General features: G+C 45.8%; 1 protein-coding gene across 1 annotated transcript in view; it reads right to left on the reverse strand.

The window, feature by feature from the left end:
* VPS53 (VPS53 subunit of GARP complex) overlaps positions 1-25,840 on the reverse strand; it is a 168,980-nt gene that overhangs the window by 48,449 nt on the left and 94,691 nt on the right. The window contains exons 12-14 of the mRNA XM_073023847.1: positions 25,228-25,329; positions 17,237-17,331; positions 1,197-1,439 (exon numbers count right to left, since the gene is read on the reverse strand). Coding sequence (XP_072879948.1) covers positions 1,197-1,439; positions 17,237-17,331; positions 25,228-25,329 — 440 coding nt within the window. The remainder of the gene's footprint in view (positions 1-1,196; positions 1,440-17,236; positions 17,332-25,227; positions 25,330-25,840) is intronic.

Consider the following 25,840-nt stretch of genomic DNA (forward strand, 5'->3'; position numbering starts at 1 on the left):
AGAACAAAAGTTATTAAAATTTTAAGACTGGCGCGGTGGCTCATGCCTGTAATCCCAGCACTTTGGGAGGCCGAGGCAAGCAGATCACCTGAGGTCGGGAGTTCGAGAACATGGAGAAACCTCGTCTCTACTAAAAATACAAAATTAGCCCAGTGCGGTGGCGGGCGCCTGTAATCCCAGCTACTCGGGAGGCTGAGGCAGGAGAATTGCTTGAACCCGGGAGGCGGAGGTTGCAGTGAGCCAAAATCACACCATTGTACTCCAGCCTGGGCAACAAGAGTGTAACTCCATCTCCAAAAAAAAAAAAAAATTTTAGTAATTTTTATCATAGCCAAAGAATTCTCATTAGTGAAACACCCGTCACTTCTATCTCCTGTGAGCACAGGATTTTATTCTCTTTCTTCCAAATAACGTGAAACTCCCATATGTGATACATTTTAGTCATAATGACAGAAACAAATTCCGGAATTCTTTTAGCCATGGGAGTGATTTGAAATTACTAAATTCACGAGTATTACTTTAGGTCATATTCGATTACAATCAAACCTATCATATAATCAAAACATCTCTAAAATCCTGGTTGAATGATCCACCTATTTCAATAGTAAGCAATATAACAATCTTCTAATACGTCAGGATAATACAATAGTCACCATAATTGGGGGTTACGCAGTAGCTGCCCCCCAATCCTACCGCATTGGAAACATTAGGCTGTGTCCGGCATGGCGGGAAGTGCGCACCCCAAGAGGGACTTGGCACCTACTCAGAATGAGGAAAAAGCGGATTCATTCCTCCCACCCATCGCTCCGGGGCATCATCTCACCGAATGAGGCTTGGGTGAAACTGCTGAAGCTATTTATCAGTTATTTCCACCACAACCTCACTTTTTGTGTGCGTGCCAAGTACCTATAGTTGGATCCATGGATATTAAATAGTGTACAATGGGACAGGTTCCCTCGAGTCCACTGTGGTAAGATTTGCCACGTGGGCAGCCAGTGTGGACATTTCCTCTGATGGTCTTGATCAGCTGTGGAATGTCAGAGAGGAAACAGCGTCAGGCCCTCAGGAACTCAGGAAGCCTGCTTTCTTCCTTGATACTCTTGGTGGTTCAGTAAACAACTTCAGGGTGGATTTCCTTAAGGTTCCCATATTTAGGTCTATTTGCCACCACTCAGACTATGAAGAACAGGACTCACTTGGGCAGGTTGCCAGAGAGGATTTTCCAGGCGTATTCTCGGAGGTACTTCTGGAAAATGGTGGTCAGGGCGATCATGGGCTCCCCCGTACTGAGCTGAGAGCACTGCACCATGCACTTCTTGTAGTACACGAAGAGGTCGGCGCAGCTGGGGAGCACGGCACCCCCTTCATCAGTGTTGGGCTTAGGCGGCCCCTGGGCTTTGAAATCAGCCACAAACCGATCTATCAGCTCTCCAAGGTTCCTAGGAGGAAAAAAAAAACCCAAAAATGTTATTAAACTTCAAGAAAAGTAAAGCAAATGTGCTTGTTTGCAATGTACATAAACTACTGCCACAAGTAATTATTCCTACTGCATTTAAAACTTAAAATTGGATCAATTTTAATCAATATCATCATTCGCTACCACCACCACTCCTACAACAGCAGTAATAAAATTTGACGTATGAGATTCTAATCTCTAAATCGATTGATATTTGTGTTTTATACTTTTCAAGGCATTTCATTATCACACTGGACTCCAAACCCCTGTAAGCAAGATAGGGTATTACTGGTCCCGCTAAAAGATGAGAAAATTAAGTCCTAGAAAGTTTATCACACAAGTTCGTGGCAGAGTTGAGCCTAGACTCCAACACTAAAGTAAGAAACTGATCCTTCTATCATTTCAGTACCGTTTACCCCTCCACCAAGGAAAACCCTAAATAACGATAGTGATCATTTTCTGAACACTTAGGATGCACCAGGTATTACGTCCATGCTTTACACGCATCATCTCACTGAACTTCATTTCCTTTTTTTTTTTTTTTTTTTGAGATAGAGTCTTGCTCTGTTGATCCAGGCTGGAGTGCAGCGGCACGATCTTGGACCACTGCAACCTCCGCCTTCAGGGTTCAAGCAATTCTCCTGCCTCAGCCTCCCATGTAGCCGGGACTACAGGCACACGCCACTATGCCCAGCTAACTTTTATTTTTAGTAGAGACAGGGTTTCACCATGTTGCCCAGGCTGGTCTTGAATTCCTGACCTCAGGTGATCCACTCACCTTGGCCTCCCAAAGTGCTGGGATTACAGGAGTGAGCCACCACGCCCAGCTCATTTACTTTTTACAACAAACTTACATAGTATGTATTATTACTATCCTCATTTTCAAAGAGTTCAGAAAAGCTTAATACTTTGTCCAGAGTAATACAACAAGAAAACAGGAGAGCCAGGATTAAAAACTAAGCAGCCTGGCTCTAAGCTTCAAGCCTGAAAGTACGCTACTTCCTAAACACAAAAAGGTTATGATGTCAGCAAATATTGAGACATCACGAACCTAAATGTGTCCAAGAGATAGATGCCTAAACAAAGAGAAACTGGGATATGTAATGGTTTATTTCTCCTTCAAATGTAGTTTTTTCTTAGAATTTCCAGAATCAAAGGTGTAAAAAAATCTTAGGAAAAGAGAGGATATGGGCAGAGCACGGTGGCTCATGCCTGTAATACCAGCACTTTGGGAGGCCAAGTCGGGTGGATCACTTGAGGCCAGGAGTTCGAGACCAACCTGGCCAACATGGCAAAACACTGTCCCTACTAAAAATACAAAAATTAGCCAGGTGTGGGCCGGGCGCAGTGGCTCATGCCTGTAATACCAGCACTTTGGGAGGTCTAGGCGGACGGACCACGAGGTCAGGAGATCGAAAACATCCTGGCTAACGTGGTAAAACCCTGTCACTACTAAAAATGCAAAAAAAAAAAAAAAATTAGCCGTGCATGGTCGCAGGCGCCTATAGTCTCACCTACTTGGGAGGCAGAGGCAGAAGCATGGTGTGAACCCAGGAGACGGCGCTTGCAGAGAGCCAAGATTGCACCACTGCCCTCCAGCCTGGGTGACAGAACAAGACGCTGTCTCAAAAAAAAAAAAAAAAAGAAAAAAGAAAAAAATTAGCCGGGTGTGATGGCACATGCCTGTAATCCCAGCTACTTGGAAGGCTGAGGCAGAGAATCACTTGAACTTGGGAGGCAGAGGTTGCAGTGAGCCGAGATCACACCACTGCATTCCAGCCTGGGGGACAGAGCAAGACTTGATGTATGAAAAAAAAATAAAAAACAGGGTATGAACTGCTCCAGACTTGCCTCAGGCCACAGTGGGGATGAGAGTTGCAATTTTTCTCCCATTTCCCATTCAAACATCCCTGTAATTGTTCCACTGAACTGCATCATCACTTGTGAGGATCCAGCAGCGCTGCAGTAACTGCTTCTGCACAGCTGTGCGGGGTGAAGAATGGGAAGGGTTCCTACCACTCCCGACACGCTGCATCTTTTTAGGTTGCTGTTTAAGGCTATAGGAATCCAGCTGTGTTTTTAAAATGTATTTATATAATGGTAAGGAAGAAAAAGACAAGAACCACACATACCATCAATTAGCAGGAATGGGAGAAAACTGACATTTTACTCAAGGGCTTTTGTTATTGAAAGTCTATTACAGGCCGGGTGCCGGGGCTCACACCTGTAATCCTAGCACTTTGGGAAGCCAGGGTGGGTGGATCACCTGACGTCAGGAGTTCGAGACCAGCCTGACCAACATGGAGAAACCCTGTCTTTACTAAAAATAAAAAAATTAGCTGGGCGTGGTGGCGGGCGCCTGTAATCCCAGCTACTCGGGAGGCTGAGGAAGGAGAATCACTTGAACCTGGGAGGTGAAGGTTGTGGTGAGCCGAGATTGCACCGTTGCACTCCAGCCTGGGCAACAAGAGCAAAACTCCGTCTCAAAAAAAAAAAGAAAAAGTAAAAGAAAGAAAGTCTATTATATACAACCACTCTGCCCTCAAAGAACTTCTGGCCTAGGCTAGGTCTCTGTCTGTGGCGACAGTGAGAAAGCAGGGAAGGATCTCATTAGTTGACCTTGGAAAGCTTCATGGCCACCACCCTTGTTCCTCATAACCTCTCTTGCCTCACTTTTCCACTGAATCTCCCACCTCTCCTCCACAGCTGACCCAACACTCCAGCCAGAGGTTCCTCGTCATGGCTCCCCTGCTCACCCACTTCCGGTCACTGGGCCTGTGCCTACGTGATGTCCTGGCCAACACGCTCTCCCGCCACCTGTCCACTCCCCTTTCCAGTTCATCCAGGTCTTACCCGCACCAGTTGCAACTTCTATCATCTGTCACCCACTGACACTTTATTTCACACTTTACTGGACAGTGTGAGGATGCCATATATTCAGGACATAACCTATTTTCTCCCATCCTGGGCCACGGCAGGCAACACTAATCAACAAGAAGCCCCTTTCTTCACTGATCTCTCTTGTGATTCCAGAATCCTTCTTGAGACAGTACTCCAGCCAGTCACTCTATAAACTGAAGCTGGTACAAAAGGCGAAGGAGGCAGACTCATCCGTTTCGTGCATGTTAACACAAGCTCCCTGAGAGGAGGGATGACGTTTATGCTGGTTCTGCTGCCCCCAGCGCAGCCGTCATGCTAATAAGTGGAGCAAAGCTTCATGCTAGTGTTCAATATGTACTCAGCTGATCAACCTCCACACTCTGTTCCTAGGGGACGGGAATGGAGGGTGGGAAGGTGGAAATGGGATGGAGGCCAGTGCAGTGGAGATCACGGAACAGAAGGCAAAAGATTCCCCTGGGGTCTTCTTATGAGATTCTAACCTCTAAATCAATAGTGCCAACCAAATCAAGGACCAGATCTCTGACATGCGTGTTTTTTTGTTTTCTTTTCTTTTTGTTTTTTTTTTTTAGAGATGGAGTCTCACTCTGTTGTCCAGGCTGGAGTGCAGTGGCACAATCTCAGCTCACTGCAACCTCCGCCTCCCGGGTTCAAGTGATTCTACTGCCTCAGCTTCCTGAGTAGCTGGGACTACAGGCACACACCACCACAACCAGCTAATTTTTGTATTTTTTTTAGTAGAGACGGGGTTTCAACATCTTGGCCAGGCTGGTCTTGAACTTCTGACCTCGTGATCTGCCCGTCTCAGCCTCCCAAAGTGCTGGGATTACAGGTGTGAGCCACTGCACCCGGCTGACTCTGATGTGCTTCTACTTTCATCACTCACCTGTTCCCCTAGAAGATGGATACTTACTTACTTGTTTCCTATTTCAGAGCCAACCCAATGAGTAAGATTATAAATTAATTATGATCATACAGCATAAAGAAAATTTTCATTTCAAAAAACTCTACAGATCTATACTTTGTAGAATGTCTACAGGATGTCTACTCAGTTACTTTTGACACTGTTCTTTGGAGTGGATAAGAAATAAACCAGTTGGGGAAACCTTCCCCTCCCTTCCATCTTTCACTCTGCATCAGCATGCTTTGATGCCACATGAGACATTAGAAAATCAGTAGCCGGTATTTCACAGATCAGAATAATATAAGTTATCCCAATGGGAATGCGTAAGGCTCATTAGTTTTGAATACATGATCCAATCTGATCACATTTCTTTTTTTGTTTGTTTTGAGACAGAGTATTGCTTTGTCACCCAGAACAAAGTGCAGTGGCATGATCATGGCTCACTGCAGCCTCAACCCCCCAGGCTCAAGCAATTCTCCTGCCTCAGCCTCCCAAGCAGCTGGGACTACAGGCGTGCATCACCATGCATGGCTAGGAGGAGGCCAGGAGTTTGAGAATAGTGTAGGCAACAAAGTGAGATCCCTATCTCTAAAAAAAATAAACAAATTAGCTAGGCATGGTGGTGTGTGCTTGTAGTCCCAGCAACTTTGGAGGCTAAGGGAGGAGGATCACTTGAGCCCAGGAGTTTGAGGTTACAGTGAGTTATAATGCCACCACTGCACTCCAGCCTGGACAACAAAGCAAGACACTGTCGGAAGGAACTCCAGCCTGGACAACAGAGCAAGACATTGTTGAAGGAGAGGGGAGGGGAGAGGAGGGCAGAGGAGGGGAGGGGAGGGGATGGGAGAAGGAAGGAAATACCTCTCTCCAAATACTGCTGGGAGTTCCACTGATAAATTACGTGCCCTAGGAATGAAGACCGTTGCAGAATGGTATCAAAAGAGGGAAAAACTAAAGTGAGGAGAAAAAATATGCCATTGCAGACTGGGTTTGTCCATGGAGGGCAAAGGCTGTTTCTCTGGTGGGCCTGCAGTCAGCATTCACAGAAACAATATTCTAATTGGAATGCTAAGCACTGACGCACAGGGAGAGAAAGACAGTAGCCAGAAAATGGTAAGGCAGGTGAGCAAGGTCAAGGCAGCTGGAGATCCCCAGAAAGTTAGATAACTTTTTTTTGTTTGTTTTTTTGGGACAGGGTCACCCAGGCTGGAGTGCAGTGGCATGACCACAGCTTACTGCAACTTCTGCCTCCCAGGCTCCAGCGATCCTCCCGCCCCAGCCACCTGAGTAGCTGGGACTACAGGTGCGCAGCACCACACCTGGCTAATTTTTGTGGGTTTTTTTTTTTTTTTTTTTTTTTTGTAGAGACAGGGTTTTGTCATGTCACCCAGGCTGGTCTCCAACTCCTGAGCTCGAGTCATCCACCTGCCTCAGCCTCCCAGAGTGCTGGGATTACAGGCATGAGCAACCACACCCAGCCCTAGAACTTCTTAATTCAAGGGTCCTCACACTAATTTGCACCTCTTCCTCTTCCCTTTTGCTAGGGCTGAGGATGTTGCTCTGGTGTGGCCAGTGGGGCTGGGGAGCCAAGGTGTGGCTTGAGCACAGCTGGCAGATGGGCTACATACAGGCAAACTGGGCAAATAAGTAAACACACTGAGCGTGCTAGGACCCACATTTCTCACTGTCGCAGAAGGCAGTTGCCAGTGTTGAAAGGGAGAGGCAAAAATAAACCCTGTGGGGTGAGATTAGAATTGGAGGCATCAGCATAAAATGCAGTTTCCAATATAGAAGCAGGTGCACACACAGCTATAGATGCATATATGTAGAAGCAGGTGCACACACAGCCACAGATGCACATACACATATGTTTATACACATACATTTCTTAGCTCTCTCAGCCAAGGCAATCTGGAAGCAATGACACCGAACAGCAATGAGCATACTTGGTTACTAAATGTCATTCTCCACCAAAGGAACAAGAAATGCCTGGGGAAATGGATGACTCCAGGGCTGGGATACAAAAGTACAGGATAAGCCTGGTATATTTTGTTGTGCCAGAGAGGAAGGAGGTGCTCAAAAAATGATAGTGGCATGTAAAAAGGATGAAGAGCCAGCTTAAAGAGGCTCCCACCGGCCAAGTCAGGGACAATTTGAGAACTAAAACAACAACAGTGAATCCTGGAAGGAAAAACAGACACTAACGGAAAAACTGGTGAAGTTCAAACGCGGTGTGCAGGTTACTAAACAGTATCGTACCAATGCTAACTTGCCAGTTTTGACAGCTCTGCTGCGGTTATATAAGATGTCAACATCAGGGGAAGGTGAGTGAAGGGGAACAGAAGAAATCTGTACTATTTGTGAAATTTTCCTGTAGGTATACATTTATTCCAAAATAAAGTAAAAATAAAAGAGAGAGTGATGCCTACAACCTACTAAATGAAATATAAAAATCCGTGAGTCCATGCTGACATAGATGTACGGGGGAGAAGTGAAAGCTTTTCTTAAAGTAGAATGCCAACTGATAAATGTAGAAGAAATGATGTAGCTAGAAAAATCACCATTTGACCAGGCGCGGTGGCTCATGCCTGTAATCTCAGCATCTAGGGAGGCCGAGGTGGGCAGATGACTTGAGGTCAGGAGTTCCAAACCAGCCTGGCCAACATTGTGAAGCCCCATCTCTACTAAAAATACAAAAAAATTAGCTGGGCATGGTGGCATGCACCTGTAATCCCAGCTACTTGGGAGGCTGAGGCAGGAGAATCACTTGAACCCAGGAGGTGAAGGTTGCAGTGAGCCGAGATTGTGTCACTGCACTCCAGCCTAGGCAACAGAGGAAGACTCTGTCTCAAAAAAAAGAAAGAAAGAAAGAAAGAAAGAAAAATCATCATTTGTCAGTCATCTTAGTAATAAATGACTCAATAAGTGAAAGATGAGGAAAAGGATATTGATAAAGTTTCAAGGTTTCTCCCAACACTTATTCATAAATAGAGATACCTGGTAGAGACAACATCTACACCAAGTAATAAAAACGAACATAATAGGCCGGGAGTGGTGGCTCACGCCTGTAATCCCAGCACTTTGGGAGGCCAAGGTGGGCAGATCACCTGAAGTCAGGAGTTTGAGACCATCCTGACCAACATGGTGAAACCCTGTCTCTGCTAAAAAAAAAAAAAAAAAAATACAAAAATTAGCCGGGCACAGTGGCAGGTACCTGTAGTCCCAGCTACTCAGGAGGCTGAGGCAGGAGAATTCTTGAGCCCGGAAGGCAGAGGCTGCAGTGAGTGGAGATCACACCAGTGTACTCCAGCCTGGGGAATAGAGTGAGACTCTGTCTCAAAAAAAAAAAAAAAAAAAAAAAGAGCATCACAAGTTTTGGGATAAACTGGCATTCTGTGCCTCCCGATATGAATTCCTGGGAACACAGGACCACTTCTGTATGAATCATAAATCATGAGGAAACATCAGACAAACCCAAACTGAGGGAAATTCCAGAAAGTAATTGGCCAATACTCTTCAAAAATGTCAAGGTCGGCCGGGCATGGTGGCTCACGCCTGTAATCCCAGCACTATGGGAGTCCGAGGTGGGCGGATCACAAGGTCAGGAGATCGAGACCATCCTGGCTAACACGGTGAAACCCCATCTCTACTAAAAACACAAAAACAAAATTAGTCGGGCGTGGTGGTGGGCCTGTAGTCCCAGCTACTCGGGAGGCTGAGGCAGGAGAATGGCGTGAACCCGGGAGGTGGAGGTTGCAGTGAGCCGAGATCGCGCCACTGCACTCCAGCCTGGGCAACAGAGTGAGACTCCGTCTCAAAAAAAAAAAAAAAAAAAAAAGGTCATGAAAGACAAAGACAGACTCAATTAGTCTTCTGGGTTGAAGGAGACCAAAGAGACATGACAACTAAATGCAACCGGTGATCCTAGAGCTATTCAAACAGTCAAACAAACAAACGAGCAAGACTGGGACAATTGCTGAAATGTGAGGAGGAGACCACGGATGAAGCAGTAATGCTGTATCAACGTGAATGCCCTGATGTGGATAGTTGTACTGTGGTTATGTAGAAATCTTGTTTCTAAGAAATATATATTGAAGTATTAAGGAGTAGTGGGGCATCGTGTCTGCAACTTGAGAATTCAAAGGTTCAGGAAAAAAGTACGGGTTAGACACAGTGGTTCACGTCTCTAATCCCAACACTTTGGGAGGCTGAGGCCAGCAGATGGCTTGAGCCCAGGAGTTTGAGACCAACCCAAGCAACATGGTAAGACCCTGTCTCTACAAAAAAAAAAAAAAAAAAAAAAAAACCATAAAAATTAGCCTGATGGGTGGTGTGTGCCTGTAGTCTCAGTTACTCTAGGGGCTAAAGTAGGAGGACCACCTGAGCCCAGGAGGTGGAAGCTGCAGTGAGCTGAGCTCATGCCATCGTACTCCACCCTGGGTGACACAGTGAGACCCTGTCTCAAAGAAGAGAGAAGGGGAAGGGAAGGGAGGGGAGGGGAGGGGAGGGGGAAGAGAAAGGGAAAGAGAGAAAAAGAAAAAAAGAAAGAGAGAGAGAGAAAAAAGAGAGAGAGAGAGAGAAAGAAAAAGAGAAAGAAAGAGAAGAGAAGAGAAAAAAGAAAAGGAAAAAGCATGCAGTGTCTGTGCATTATGTTGGGGGAGGAGAAAACTACTAATGAGGAATCTGGATGAAGGCTATACAAGGGCTCTATGTATAATTCTTACAATTCTTCTGTAAGCTTGAAATGAGTTCAAAATAACAATGGTAATTAGTTTACAGACAGATCCTAGGCTCTAGAAAAGCACGGGTTCTAGTCTAACAAAAGTTATTAGAGGGAACTCAGGAGAATGGGCAGATATGGAGTCACCAGTAACTTCCCTGATGAAGAGTGCCACAGAATGGGGTGAAGAAAGTGCCTATGTAGAAACCTCTTTTGCAACAGTCAGCCAGAGGAAATCACTATATCCCAAGAGTAGAAGACAGACTAATCTCCTCTTTGAACATAAATAAAAATTGAGAAAACCATTTAAAGCATGTAAGGACGGCTCAGCCCAACCTGCTAGTGGCCATCCCCACTTCCTGCCTCCTCCCCGAGTACTGGCTCTACAGTCCTCCTACTGCTACTTGGCTTTTGGCTGGGGCAGGTGCTGCCGGAACTTTCCCTGGGCAGGTGGGAGGCTGGGGAGATGAGAGGGTGGACCCCATGCCAGGCTCAAGAGAAATCTGGTCACACGGACAAGGCCACCCACCCACATGGGAGTCCTGAAAAAGATGAGAGGGATGGCAGGGCAGGCACAGTTCCTGAGCACCATTTACTGTGTGCGTGCTGAAGGTGAAAATGCCACCCCTTCTCCTCCTCACCACAAAGTCCGTGAGGTCGGCCTTACGACCCTCGCGGTGTAGAGGGGCTAGGAGCATGCTCAAGGTCCCAGTCTAACAAGCGCGAAGCCTCACAGCCAGGTCTGTCTGGGATCAGGCCCACGCTCTTTCCACCACACTGTGCTGCATCTCTGTCATCTGGGAAGTTATGAATGGTCTCGGACTTTCTGAGTCAGAGCTACAGCAAAAGTAGTAATGTGCACAAAACCAGTCCCTGCCTGAGTTCCTTCTCCAGCCTCAGGGCTCTTTGACTGAAGGGAAGAAGCGGTTCCTAGAACTCCTTGAAATTACACTCAAAATAGTGTGTGCATGACACGGATTTTTTTGACAAGAGGGTCTATGGTTTCCATTGGGTTCTTAAAAGGATCTATGACTTTAAAATGGTTAATAACGAGTGTGTTAGACATTATTTTGTCTGATTATCTCTTCGGACAGATGAGGAAATGGAGTTCTTTAAACTCTGTTTTCTCCTTCGAGTTATGGTGTTTATTCTGGAGCAACAGCAGCACAGCCTGCGCAGTTTCTGCTCCTTCCTTCGGGCTGCGGAAACTTCCTAGTGAGGCCAAACAGCAGGGTAAGTGGCCAGCACTTCATTTTTCATAGGAAAATGGAGAGTCCCCAAGGAAGGGAGGCCTGGTTCCTTGCCCAAAGTATCATGAACAATGAGTATACTTTGCATAAATCAAGGCCATGTGAAAAGAGTAGATGCCAGAATTACAGTAACTCAGAAAAATGACCCTTTAGACCAGGTAGGTTTTGGGAAAGGATGTGGCTACCTCAGACATGTGCTTTAAATGCTGGGCCTTGGCTGGGCGCGGTGGCTCGTGCCTGGAATCCCAGCACTTTGGGAGGTAGAGTTGGCAGATCTCTTAAGCCCAGGAGTTCGAGACCAGCCTGGGCAACATAGCAAAACTGCATCTCTATAAAAGATACAAAAATTAGCCAGGTGTGGTGGTGTGTGCCTGTGGTCTCAGCTACTTGAGAGGCTGAGGAGGAAGGATTGCTGAAACCCAGGAGGCTGAGGCTAGAGTGAGTCCTGATCATGCCTCTGTATTCCATCCTAGGTGACAGTGAGACCCCATCTCAAAAATAAATAAATAAAAATAAAACCTGGACCCAGTAACTTTTAAGCCTTTTAAAACTAAAAATGTGGGTTAAGATGGGGCTTTGGCTGAAAATAGTCATCCAGGGGGTTTGCTCAAAGACTTGTGACTCTAATAGGCAAATAACCAATCCTTTTTCCCGCCCCTCAGGAGTGTCTTAGCAACTTCCTGGAGGCCAACTGAATGCAGAAGACAGGGTGCTCTCAGGGACAAAGCGGCGGAAGCCCCCACTGTCCCTCTGTGTGCCTGCTGGACACGTGCCCACTGGGCCTTTGCAAGGCAAATGACGGCAAGGCAACTTTTTTGCGGGGGGCTGGTGGGGAGACTTCCATTTGATGATGGACAAGCTACTGGGTAAGTTCACTTTCTGAGATTTTAACATGAAATACTTTGTAATCGGGCATGAAAAGTATAGAAGCAGTCCATAAAATCAAGTAGGTGAATAATATTGTTCCATGTGGCGTTTCTAATTGAAACATTCTCTTAATCTTATGGTTTAACATGTTTGAAACTAAGAATGTGCTCACCCACGATAGAAGCATTAAAAGGGGGGGAGGGAGGGGTGGAGTGCAATCAGACCAAAATGTATAAATGCAATCCCAAAGGCCCTCCCTAAAAACCTATACGTTCCCAGAGAACTTCCCCCAGAACCTCAATGCGTTCCCACAGAACATCCCTCAGAACCTAACGCGTTGCCAGAGAACTTCCCTCAGAACCTAATGCGTTCCCAGAGAACTTCCCTCAGAACGTAATGCATTCCCAGAGAACTTCCCTCAGAATCTAATGTGTTCCAAGGAACCTCCCTCAGAACCTCAATGCATTCCCAGAGAACCTCCCTCAGAACCAAATTCCTTCCCACAGAACCTCCCTCAGAACCTCAGTGCATTACCAGAGAATCTCCCTCAGGACCTAATGCGTTCCCAGAGAACTTCCCTCAGAACCTAATGCGTTCCCAGAGAACCTCCCTCAGAACATAATGCGTTCACAGAGAATCTCTCTCAGGACCTAATGCGTTCCCAGAGATCCTGCCTCAGAACCTAACACGCTCCCAGAGAACTTCCCTCAGGACCTAATGCCTTCCCAGTGAACTTCCCTCAGGACCTCAATTCTTTCCCAGAGAACTTCCCTGAGAACCTCAACGCATTCTCAGAGAACCTCCCTCAGGACCTAATGCACTCCCAGAGAACTTCCCTCAGGATCTAATGCGTTCCCAGAGAACCTCCCTCCAGGACCTAATGTGCTCCCAGAGAACCACCCTCAGGACCTAACGCGTTCCCAGAGAACCTCCCTCAGGACCTAACGCGTTCCCAGAGAACTTCCCTCAGGACCTCAATTCGTTCCCAGAGAACTTCCCTGAAAACCTCAACACATTCCCAGACAACCTCCCTCCAAACCTAACACCTTCCCAGAGAACCTCCCTCCAAACCTAATGCGTTCCCAGAGAACCTCCCTCAGAACCTAATGGGTTACCAGAGAATCTCCCTCAGAACTGAAAGACATTACCAGAGAACTTCCCTCACGACCTAATGAGCTCCCAGAGAACCTCCCTCAGAACCGAAAGGCAACACCAGACAACCTACCTCAAGATCTAATGCGTTCCCAGAAAACCTTGCTCAGAACCTACCATGTTCCCAGAGAACTTCCCTCAGAACCTAATGCGTTCCCAGAGGTCCTCCCTCAGAATCTAATGCGTTCCCAGAGGTCCTCCCTCAGAATCTAACGCGTTCCAGAGAAATTCCCTCAGAACATAATGCGTTCCCAGAGAACTTCCCTCAGGCCCTCAATGCGTTCCAGAGAACCTCCCTCGGAACCTCAGTGCGTTCTCAGAAAACCTCCCTCAGAACCTCAGTGCGATCCCAGATAACCTCCCTTAGAACCTAAACATTCCCAGAGAACCTCCCTCAGAACCTCAGTGCATTTCCCAAGAACCTCCCTCAGAATCTCAGTGCATTCCGAGAGAACTTCCCTCAGGACCTCAATGCGTTCCCAGAGATCCTCCCTCAGGACCTAATGCGTTCCCAGAGAACTTCCCTCAGAACCTAACGCGTTCCGAGATAACCTCCCTCAGAATCTCAATGTGTTCTCAGAGAACTTCCCTCAGAACCTAATGGGTTCCCAGAGAACTTCTTTCAGGACCTAATGCATTCCCAGAGAACTTCCTTCCCTTAGAACCTAGTGCATTCCCAGAGAAACTCCCTCAGGACCTAATGCGGACCCACAGAACCTCCCTCAGAACCTCAATACATTCCCAGAGAACCTCCTTCAGAACCTAATGCGTTCTGAGATAGCCCCCCTCAGAATCTCAATGCATTCCCAGAGAACTTCCTTCAGAACCTAATGCATTCCCAGAGAACCTCCCTCAGAACCTCAATGCATTCCCAGAGAACCTTCCTCAGGACCTAATATGTTCCCAGAGAACCTCCCTCAGAACTTCAATGCATTCCCAGAGAACTCTCCTCTGAACCTAATGCGTTCCCAGAGAACCTCCCTCAGGACCTGAATGCGTTCCCAAAGAACCTCCCTCAAAACCTAATGTGTTCCCAGAGAACCTCCCTCAGGACCTCAATGAGTTCCCAGAGAACTTCCCTCTGAACCTAATGCGTTCCCAGAGAACCTCCCTCAGAACCTAAAGGGTTCCCGTAGAACCTCCCTCAGAACCTAATGCGCTGCCAGAGAACTTCCCTCAGGACCTCAGTGCGTTCCCCAAGAACCTCCTTCAGGGCCGGGCGCGGTGGCTCACGCCTGTAATCCCAGCACTTTGGGAGGCGGAGGTGGGCGGATCACAAGGTCAGGAGATCGAGACCATGGTGAAACCCCGTCTCTACTAAAAACAGAAAAAATTAGCCGGGCGCAGTGGTGGGTGCCTGTAGTCCCAGCTACTCGGGAGGCTGAGGCAGGAGAATGGCGTGATCCCGGGAGGCGGAGCTTGCAGTGAGCCGAGATTGCGCCCCTGCACTCCAGCCTGGGCGACAGAGCGAGACTCCGTCTCAAAAAAAAAAAAAAAAAAAAAGAACCTCCTTCAGAACCTCAATGTGTTCCCAGAGAACCTCCCTCAAAACCTAATGCATTCCCAGAGAACTTCCCTCAGAACCTCAACATGTTCCCAGAGACCCTCTGTCAGGACCTAATGCGTTCCCAGAGAACCTCCCTCAGAACCTCAATGTGTTCCCAGACAACTCCCCTCAGTACCTAATGAGTTCCCAGGGAACCTCCCTCAGGATATAATGCATTCCCAGATAACTTCCTTCAGTACCTAATGCGTTCCCAGAGAACCTCCCTCAGAACCCAATGTGTTTCCAGAGAACTTCCCTCAGAACCTCAATGCATTCCTGAAGAACCTCCCTCAGGACTTTCCCACAGCCGCTGTTGCTCTCCCCATGGGAGCCACCTTCTGGTCCCTTCCAAGTGTGTTCTTTAAGAGGCTTCCTCTGGGAGCCCAGGCTAGTCTGTCTCCAGTCATCTTGTCACAAGTCATCTTGACCTTTCTAAAACCTGCCTTCCAACGTGGAAGGGCTTTCTACAGTTACTCTGGCTGTGGACAAGGACTCAGGGGTTAGGACTCTTCCTCCTTTTCTAATGCCCCCTCACGCACACAACAGACACTGGAGCATGAACACAGTCTTCGGCTGTTAGTTTGGAAGTCTTTGGGACTTTTTTAAAAACAGGGTGGGAGGGAAGGAACCTGGCCGCAGTGAGATGCTTTATAAAAATCTTTGGAGGCTACAAGTTTGTGAAAAGCATATACTATATTTTGTTTGCTTTTTTTTTTTTTTTTTTTTTGAGACAAAGTCTCTGTCATCCAGCTGGGTGGCATAGTAACGGCTCACTGCAGCCTCTACCTCCTGGGTTCCAGTGATTTTCCCACCTCAGCCGTTCAAGTAGCTGGGACTACAGGTGTGCACCACCACACCTGACTAATTAAAAATTATTTATAAAGATGAGGTTTCACCATGTTGTCCAGGCTGGTCTCAAATCCTGGGCTCGATAATTCCTCCTACCTTGGCCTCCCAAAGTACTGGGATTACAGGTGCAACCCACTGTACCTGGCCATATAAAAAGCATACACTCTATTATATAGATGATCCATAAAATAAAATCAGAGTCCATGAGTTCATACTGATATATAAACAAATGGGAGACAGGAAAAATTCTTCCATATAGTAGAACTCCAATTAGTAACTATAGAAGAAATGATGAAAACAGATAATCAACATTTGGCAAATGCCACAGAAACAACGCTTCAGTCAGGAATCAATCAGGAAGGGGTGCAAAAATGAGTGGGCAAAAGTTTGATGAGAGCAGGATATTTACATAGTATCGTCCCATAAGATACTTATTAATTACCAGGAGAAAAATAGTAACTTCACAGTGAAGACAGTTGGCAGGTACCACCTAAAGCAAGTAATCAAAGTATCAGCAATAATGGGACACACAATGCACTGGGGATACAATACCACTTTTATGGCATTCTTGCCCAAAATGGATTTGATCAAGAAAAAAACAAACAAAAACTGAGGACATTGTACAAAATACCTGGCCAGTACGCACTGAGGCTGTGAAAGACAAAGAAAACATGAGGAATGGCTGGGCGAGGTGGCTCATGCCTGTAATCTCAGCACTTTGGGAGGCTGAAGTGGGTGGATCATTTGAGCCTACGAGTTCGAGACCAGCCTGGGCAACACAGGCAGACTGCATCTCTACTAAAAATGGAAAAATTAACCAGGCGGGGTGGCGTGCACCTGTGGTCCCAGCTACTTGGGAGACTGAGGTGGGAGGATTGCTTGAGCCCAGGAGATGGAGGATGCAGTAAGTCATAATCTCACCACTGTACTCCAGCCTGGGGGACAGCATGAGACCCTGTCTCAAAAAAGGAGAGGAGGGGAGGGGAGGGGAGGGAAAAAGATGAGGAACTACTCAAGATTAAAGGGGACCAAGACCAAAGAGATCTGACAACGAAATGCGTGATTATTGGGTCCTGGACCAGAAAAAGGGAAATTAATGGGACAGTATTACCTTCTTGATTTTGTTAACTGTGGTTGTTATGTAAGATGTTAACATTCTCTGAGGAGGGCATGTGAGAATTTTTTGTCCTATTTTTGTAACTTTTTTGTAAGTCTAAATTATTTCAAAATGAAAGGTTGAATTATACTTGAAAACATATACATTCGAGATTAGGCTTTCTTCCAATACCCAGTGCCTGACTAAAGCTGTGTGGGCTGACATATGTCAGGGCTCAATACACCCAAATGGGAACGGATCCCAATGTAGGGAGCCACTGGGGACTTTATTAGGGGCAAACTCAGGCCCTGAGATTTATAGACACAATTAATGATAACATTCAAAAGATGTAAAAATATCCCTAATGGGTTTCTAGGGAGGGTCACAGGCGTGCCACATCCATCTTCAGCCCCGGAAGGAGCTGTGTGCTTCTAAGACCCAGTCATGACCAGAGGGGCGAGAAATGCAGGCAGAAAACAGCAAATGTTCCTCACTCACTTGTCTTGGGATTCGATATACACGTAGAGATGAGGCTCAAAACACTTGGAAACAATGCCATGAAATGGATTGTCTGGGGCTTTAGGCTTCTTTGGCTGTAAAAACAAAGAAAAATAAATCCTATACCTGAGTGATCTTTGCAAATGTTCAGGAACTTTTTTAAAAACATAACTTCGAAGTTCACTCCTAAGTCACAGATAAAAGAGTACTCAATGTAACCCAACATGATAGCTTCACGATTCACCCTGGCAGGTGAACAAAACACCAGCTTTGTTAGCATCACCCACTTGCTCTGGACGGTGAAAGACATACTATTACCTGGATAACATATGTATGTTGAATCTGGAAGCTCGTCATCATCTATCCGACTGGTGTTTTCCAGAATTTAAACCCTGGCTAATAAGTGCTTTCACACAATCCAATTTTTGATAGCACTTTGATACCAACTAATATGTCACCTGCTCCTCACAATAATCCTTCATGTAGGTATCATTACTACTATTTTATACCTCAAGAAATGAGGACTCAGAGGCTCTCCTACCTGCCCCAAGACATATGTAGAAGTCTGCTTTTCTTAAACTAGAACTCTATTATACCATTATTTTCCTGCAGTGGTTCCCAGAATTTTTTGAATTCCATCAGTAAGAAAATGTAAGAAAAAGAAGGATGGAAAACCAATAGAGGGTTGTTAACTTTATTTTGCTACTTTCTATTCTTACCACAAGTTCCTAAATAAATAAATAAATAAAGGGTTTTGTTGTTTGTTTGTTTGCTTTTTGAGACAGAGTCTCCCTCTGTCAACCAGGCTAAAGTGCAGTGGCGCCATCTCAGCTCACTGCAACCTGCGCCTCCTGGACTCCAGGGATTCTCGTGTCTCAGCTTCCTAAGTAGCTGGTATTTCTTCCAATACCCAGTGCCTGACACTGTAAAGCTGTGTGGGCTGACATATGTCAGGGCTCAATACACCCACATGGGAAGGGATCCCAATGTAGGGAGCCACTGGGGACCTTATTAGGGGCAAACTCAGGCCCTGAGATTTATAGACACAATTAATGATAACATTCAAAAGATGTAAAAATATCCCTAATGGGTTTCTAGGGAGGGTCACACGTGTGGCGTATAGGCACACGCCACCACGCTGAGCTAATTTTTGTATTTTAAGCAGAGGTGGGGTTTGGCCAGGCTGGTCATGAACTTCTGGCCTCAAGTGATCCACCCACCTCCACCTCCCAAAGTGCCGGGTTTATAGGCATGAGGCACGGCGCCCAGCCAGAAAATCGTATTTGATACCCTCAAATTTTATAAGAATAAAATAGCAGCGTACAGGCAGTACGTTCTAAGATAGGACAGTTGGTAACCTTACGTCAGATAGATAGAGACAGACACACACAGGCAGGCAGACTATACTGTCTTTATTTTTTTGCTTTAGGCCACTGCAGTACTAGACCAGCACTGGTTTCCAGGCTGTTACTTGGAAACCACGGATAAAGAAGTCATATGACAGGCAAGTAGTTTAAAACTACATTTGCTACTTAATTCCTTTCCAAACATCTAAAAAAAAAAACCAAAGATTTTCCTACACATTACTTTCTATTCCTAAAAAACGTGAATTCTGCCTATTGCCAAATGTCCACAAAATGACCCTGAGCCAAACACACCTTGCTGGGGTTGATACTAGAATATAATTCGTATGTAAACTGGCACCCACAACATACTTGTTAAATTGAACTACTCATATCTTATTTTTTTTTAAACCCACTTATTGAGGTATGACTGACATTTTAAAAGCCCTACATATTTAATGTATACATCTCGATGCATTTGAGGTTAGGTATACACCCATGAAGCCCTCACCACCATCAAGGCAGTAAGTGTATCCACCACCTCCTCCCACCCCTGTTGTTATTATCACTTGTGGTAATAATACTTGCTAGGTGTGGTGGCTCATGCCCATAATCCCAGCACTTTGGGAGGTAAAGCAGGCAGATCACGAGGTCAGAAGTTCAAAACCAGCATGGCCAATATGGTGAAACCCCGTCTCTACTAAAAAAATACAAAAAATTAGCTGGGCGTGGTGGCAGGCGCCTGTAGTCCCAGCTACTTGGGAGGCTGAGGCAAAGGAATTGCTTGAACCCGGGAGGCAGAGGTGGCAGTGAGTCGAGATTGCACCACTGCACTCCAGCCTGGTGACAGAGTGAGACTCCATCTCAAAAAAAAAAAAAAAAAGAATACTTAACATAAGATCTATCCTCTTGAACTGCTTATATATTTTAATAAACACTGGAAGAGATAAGCCCCAATGACAGACAGAAATGATAACTACCTATTTCTGGTCTTTTTTATTATTTTTTTAAATAACACATTGCAATGGTTAAAAACATCTGTAAAAACTGATTTGTAAAAAATGATCACCAAAAATTAAATGTCAACTTTAGATAGACCCACTCAATCTTGTACTTAACCCTCTTCCCTTTTTACCTTCCAGGAGTTCCATATCTTTCATTTTTTGGCAAGGTTTCTACAAACTCTGGTCCTTCCTAAGAATAAATACAATCTGCACTGTTTACTCTTATCATCTGGAAACCACTGCCATAGCCAGGCCTTGAACTGAGCCCACAGTAGGGCCTGGGGGACCACACAAGCCTGGCTGATTGAGCTTGAATCTGCCGGGTCTAGAATTCCACTTGAGTGCACAGATGTCCTGGGAGTTTTTTGCACTTCCATTAGTTCAAGATGAAGGATCTATGATGGAGGATGAGGATTGTGAGGGGTGTCCTCACTCGCCCTGTTTTTTCCAAGTCAGTATCTATCTTTTATTATTGATTCACTAAGATGATTTAAGTGAACAGAAAAATGTGATTTAATTTATCTAACTCTATAGGACTAGATATCATGGATTTAGATTTGGAAAACATGGCTTCTACAAACAGATATCTTTTTATTAATTAAATAATAATGATAAGCATTATGGCTATTCTTTTCATTGAATTGTTTTCTTCTTTTGAAGAAAATATTCACATTCTGCAGGATGACTTCTGGTAATTATACATGTGAATTTACATAATACAGAATGTTACCATTTAAAAAAATCAACATGTATATTTTGCTTTTTTATTTTGAACATGTGTATTTTGTATTCAGCTTTACTGACTTGCTAATTTATGTGTACTTTCCCAACTGCTGACAATATTTTATCACTTTAAAATGGCTACATTATGAAACTCTTAAAAAGCCTATAGATTACATAATATTACTGTACTGATGTTAAATTTTCTGATTTTGATCTATGGTAATATAAGTGAATGTCTTTCTTCTTAAGAAATACCTACTAAAGTTCGTGTCCTTTGTAGGGACATGGATGCTGCTGGAAACCATCATTCTCAGCAAACTATCGCAAGAACAGAAAACCAAACACCACGTGTTCTCACTCATAGGTGGGAATTGAACAATGAGATCACCTGGACACAGGAAGGGGAACATCACACACCGGGTCCTATTGTGGGGAGTGGGGGGAGGGATAGCATTAGGAGATACACCTAATGTAAATGACGAGTTAATGGGTGCAGCACACCAACATGGCACATGTATACATATGTAACAAACCTGCATGTTGTGCACACGTACCCTAGAACTTAAAGTATAATAAAAAAATTAATTAATTTAAAAAAAAACCTACTAAAATATTTAGGAGTAAGGGATATTATGTCTACAACTTACAAATTGTTCTAAAGGTCGGGGGGAGTGGGGGAAAAATGATAAAGTTATATAGGAAAATGCTAACAATTGCTGAATCCAGAAGAAAGATATTTAGGAGCTCCTTGTAACTTTTCTCCTAGTTTGACATTATTTAAACAAGAAAAAAAGTAAAGGATAACGACAAAAAACTTGGAAAATGGGTACCAACGGCCTGATGGAAAATTCCAGAGACCACAATGGAGCCATCTTAAGAATGGCACATCGTCAACACCACACGGGCTGGGGGGCAACACTGTGTGGGAGGCAAAGGCACTCCTGCCTCAGCGAAAAAGGGGTTTGGATCTATCTCCTGGTTTGATGATGTACTCTGGTGTTCCCCTGAAGGAAGCTGAGAGATGGGAAGGGATCTGGATCAATTTCCTGGTTTGATGATGCACTCTAGTATGTTAGCTGTCCCCTGGAGGAAGCTGGGAGGAAGCTGTACCTCACTGACTAGGTTTATAATTTATGAGCCCATAATTATTTCAAAATATAAAGTTTTTAAAAAAGTGGTTCAGAAGATGTGGGCCTGCATGTGAAGAAGTTTTATAAATATCTTAATCTATTTATTTTGCTTATAGTTTCCTTTTTATGTATACACAAAAGTGATATATGATTGGAGATAAACTATGTTGGAATAAGTTTGAAGAACTCATCTGGTAAGTATAAAATACAGATTCTAACTGGGAAAAGAAACTGGCTATATAATTCCAACAAACTCATCTTGATCAGTCTGCCACAGGCCCTGCCCTTGATGAGGCCCCACAGGACACTCAGAAAGCTGCACGACCAGGCAGCGCCAGGGTTCCACCTCTGTCAGTAGATGACGCTGCTCTGCCTGCCCTCCCCACCAACAGCACTCTTCCGCAGCGAGGAGGGACCCCTGACCTTGCCACCACAGCACCTAGGTCGTCCTCTTGCGGCATTTCTAGTGTGAGCTGAAGCAAGAGAGGAATAACGGGAGAGATTGCCTACAGTTTCCTTTTTTCTTTTTTCCTGCTGGGCTGCCTCCTGCCTATGGCTATGTGATGAACGTGCTCAGTTTAGATAATAGGTGCTGGAATTTCGGTTAACTGGCGTCTCCCTTTGCACCACGCAACTCCCCAGAGGGTTGATTCTCAGCTTAAACACTAAGTCATTTAGCAGTAGCGTTTGGGCCAGGTTCTGAGTGTGTGAATTCTGCCCAAAAGCTGCACATGTTTAAGCTATTTCCTCCTGGAGTTTGGTGGAATAATAAAAGGTTACTGTTGTCACAGTGAGGAGGCCTGCAGCTGGTCCCATTTCCTTTTGTTACTACCCAATGTAAACAGATTAAATCTAACTGCTTGGGTCACCAGAAGGGACATTCCTTATTTCTTCTTTCTGTTATACCTTCAGTGTCCCTCAGGCCCCTTTCAGATGTCAATCTTTATCATTGGGAATATCTTGGCAACTGATTGCTCGGGCCCTCTTGTAAACTAAATACCGTTTTTCATGTTCCCTCTCTCTTCTCAGCAGCCAGGCGTAAACTGCAGTAGTGAGCAGGGTGTGACCCTTACCTTGAGAGCCACATGGCTACTGACTGCAGCCATGGAATGAGTTGGGTCACCCACGGGGCCAGCAGGGACCTTCCCTCCAACCACCTCGGGCTGATTTCACCACTAACATCTAGTGGGGTCCCTCCCCGACCACAAGGGCTCTGCTCTTGTTGTGTACCCCACTCTGGGAAGAGGGAGACCCTGGGGCACCCACCTAATCAGCCACCAGGTAGGCCAGGGCTGGTGAGGCAGCAGGAGGTCAGGGATGGCATGGGTGGAGGCATTAGTCACTGGCACTGGCATGTAAGTTTTATTACTAATGAGTAATAGCCCATGAAATGGCAAGTAGATCAGCTAGATCAGGGGTTTAGTTGTTTCTTTTGAGATGGAGTCACGCTCTGTCGCCCAGGCTGGAGTGTAGTGGTGTGATCTCGGCTCACTGCAACCTCCGCCTCTTGGGTTCAAACGATTCTCCTGCCTCAGCCTCCCGAGTAGCTGGGACTACAGACACCCACCACCACGCCTGGCTAACTTTGTATTTTTAGTAGAGATGGGGTTTCACCATGTTGGTCAGGCTGGTCTTGAACTCCTGGCCTCAGGTGACTGGCCTGCCACGGCCTCCCAAAGTTCTGGGATTACAGGTGTGAGCCGCCGTGTCTGGCCATTTTTTTTTTTTAATGACATAAAATCCCTGGTTCAAAAAAATGTTTTATCTGAAAGCCCATGATACAAAATGACTCGCAATAAAACTGCTCTGATCGCAGGATCTAGGTCCCTGGCCGCCTCCTAACTTCCACAGTGACATCTGACGGGGCACCAAGGAACACAGTTTGAAAACCATTAGCTCTCACTGAAGGCAAACTGGGGAAGTCTAAAGAGAGAGAATAACCTACCTAAGGTCACAAGGTCGGTCAGCTAATGGCCGACAAGAGTCCGACATTTTCCCAGCACGTGACTCTGCTTTACCCCATGTATTGGTCAGGTGTCAGTGTTCTGTGTTCTTAGAATGAGCAGGTCTTGGTCCTTACAACAGTAACTTCAAGCTTCCATATGAGGAAAAAGTTCCAAGAAAAAGGAAAATTATATTTTACCTGGAAAAACTGATTGTGTAGGGAAGGGGGCCTCTGTATCTTAATCCAATTTAATAACATCCAGAGATGACTAGCGAAAGGAGTAACTTTTCCTGGCAACACTAGAAGCATCGGAGTGTTTAACTGCACAATCTTGGACATGACCATGGCAGCCACTAGCACTGGTGAGACAACAGGGCTCTGCAAACGGCTCTCCTGTACAAAGCATGCCCACAGGGTACAGGTGGCCCTGTGTGGATGGAGGACACACCAGAAGAACAGGCTCTACACCCAGAGCCTTCTTTCCACCCTACTCCCTGCTCCCAAAATGCAATTGAGAACTGCATCTAATTAGTTACAAGAAACTGTTCGTTTTCTCCCATGCCAGTCAATACTATGATGGCTTTAAATCAACTGCATCTAATCCTATATATACATCTCCGGGAGGGAGCCTCCTCAAGATGTCCCATCAGTTTTGTTCATTTACTTCTATTCCTGAGATTCAGTTCTGTGTCCTCTACTCCAACGAGACACGAGTCTATCAACAAAATAGCACTGGGAAAGGAATTCTAGTCTCTGACATTGAAACCTGGCTTCCAGTTTAAGCTCCTCCACTTCCAAGCTATGCAACCCTGGGCCAACCACTTAACCTCTCTGAGCTGCAGTTTCGTCACCTATAAAGCGAGAGGCAGGAATTGTGAAGATGACATAAAGCGTGTGAAAGAATTTAAAAGTGTAAAGGACTATAAAAGTGTGAGTATCCATTCTATTACATCGTTTAATCAGGGGACCAGACACATTTGATTGCGTCATTTCAGAACTGCTCCTGGGAGCTCTGCTCTCTGGGCTCCTGCCCTCACGGTGCTGGGAATGAATGAATGCAGCGCTAGCTGCAAAGTGCATGGCTGCAGGTTTCCCAGAGCTGGTCCTCCCAGCCAGCCTCTTTCGGTGGTGTCTGGAGCAAAACAACACCATACAATAATCCTCCAGCAGTCAAGTGTAGAAAATTACAAAGAGGGATCACTAATCTAGACGGGAAAAGTGCTGATTTATTGCTCTAACCTCCCTTGTCATAACATGGCAGTTAACCAAAAACACCATTCTGCAGGATGAAGGGAGACGAAATTTAGACTTGGACAGAAAACTCCAAAGGAAATTAAAGTGTCAGCGTGCTCTGAAAAGTAACTCTCCAAATATGCCACTGGCCACCGTGATATTTCCAGGCCTCCCCAGTGGCTTCCAGACCTAAAGTGATCAGCTCACTGCGTGGAGGCCTCTCCTAGCCGAGGGTGCTGCGGGCTTCCCGGGGCTTGTTCAGCCTCTCACATCGTCACTGTGCCAGGCGACAGTCAAACCGAAAACTGAGCTGACAAGTTCAGGAGACGCTGAATGAGGCAGAGGAGAACTCTTCTGGCCCCAGCCAGTGGCCAATGAAGCCTGCGTGTGTCCCGGCGGCCGGGCTCTGCAGGAGCAGAGATGTGCGGCAGGGAAGTCTGCCCTTTCATGGAGTTTTCTAAATGCACTTTCAGATAAAGGCCTTCTGTAAAGACCACAACAGCTGTCAACTCTGAATGTGGCCAACAGTCAAAGGATCATATCTGGAGCAAGCGGACCCGTTTTCAGAAACGCACATTAGGTGGTTACCCGTGGTGACGCAAACCAGACTTACTTGATCTAAATCTCCTTTCTCCGTTGCCAGTTCCTCCATCTCTGGTGTTGGCTCATCTTCCAGGAAGGGATTGGTAGATGGGGGTGGAGACTCAAGCTTTTTCTGTTAGGTAGATACGAGAAAGAGAGGTGTTTTCTGAGCATGTTCAATAGCTTTCCCCATTGATCTGCTTTTTCCAGGTGTCTCCAACAGCTAAGTCACGCACTCTGATCTAACAAAGAGCGGAGGCAACCCAGACCACATTCTTACCTCCAGGCCTTCACACTGCTTTCCCATCTTCCTGAAACCTCCCTGGCCACCCTGCCCCAACTCGAATCTGGCTAAAACGCTCACACATCCTCAGTCCTCACACTGGAACTCCATTCTGCTGGGAAGTCTTTCCCATCTGTCAGGTGTGGGTCAGACGTCCCTGACGCGTGTTCCCAAACCATGCTACACGTCCCCTACCCAGGCATCATTAAAATACGGCACTTGCCCATTATCTGTCTTTTCCCTTCTGGCCTCCAGGATGCCGGCGATTATGTCTATCTTGTTCCCCATCCTATCTCGGTGCCTGGCACGTAGCAGGGCCTCAGTAAATAGAAATGAATCAAAGTGCCAGATGGATTTCAAT

The sequence above is a fragment of the Chlorocebus sabaeus genome, chromosome 16 (assembly GCF_047675955.1).
Source record: "Chlorocebus sabaeus isolate Y175 chromosome 16, mChlSab1.0.hap1, whole genome shotgun sequence".
NCBI classification, from domain to species: Eukaryota; Metazoa; Chordata; class Mammalia; order Primates; family Cercopithecidae; genus Chlorocebus; species Chlorocebus sabaeus.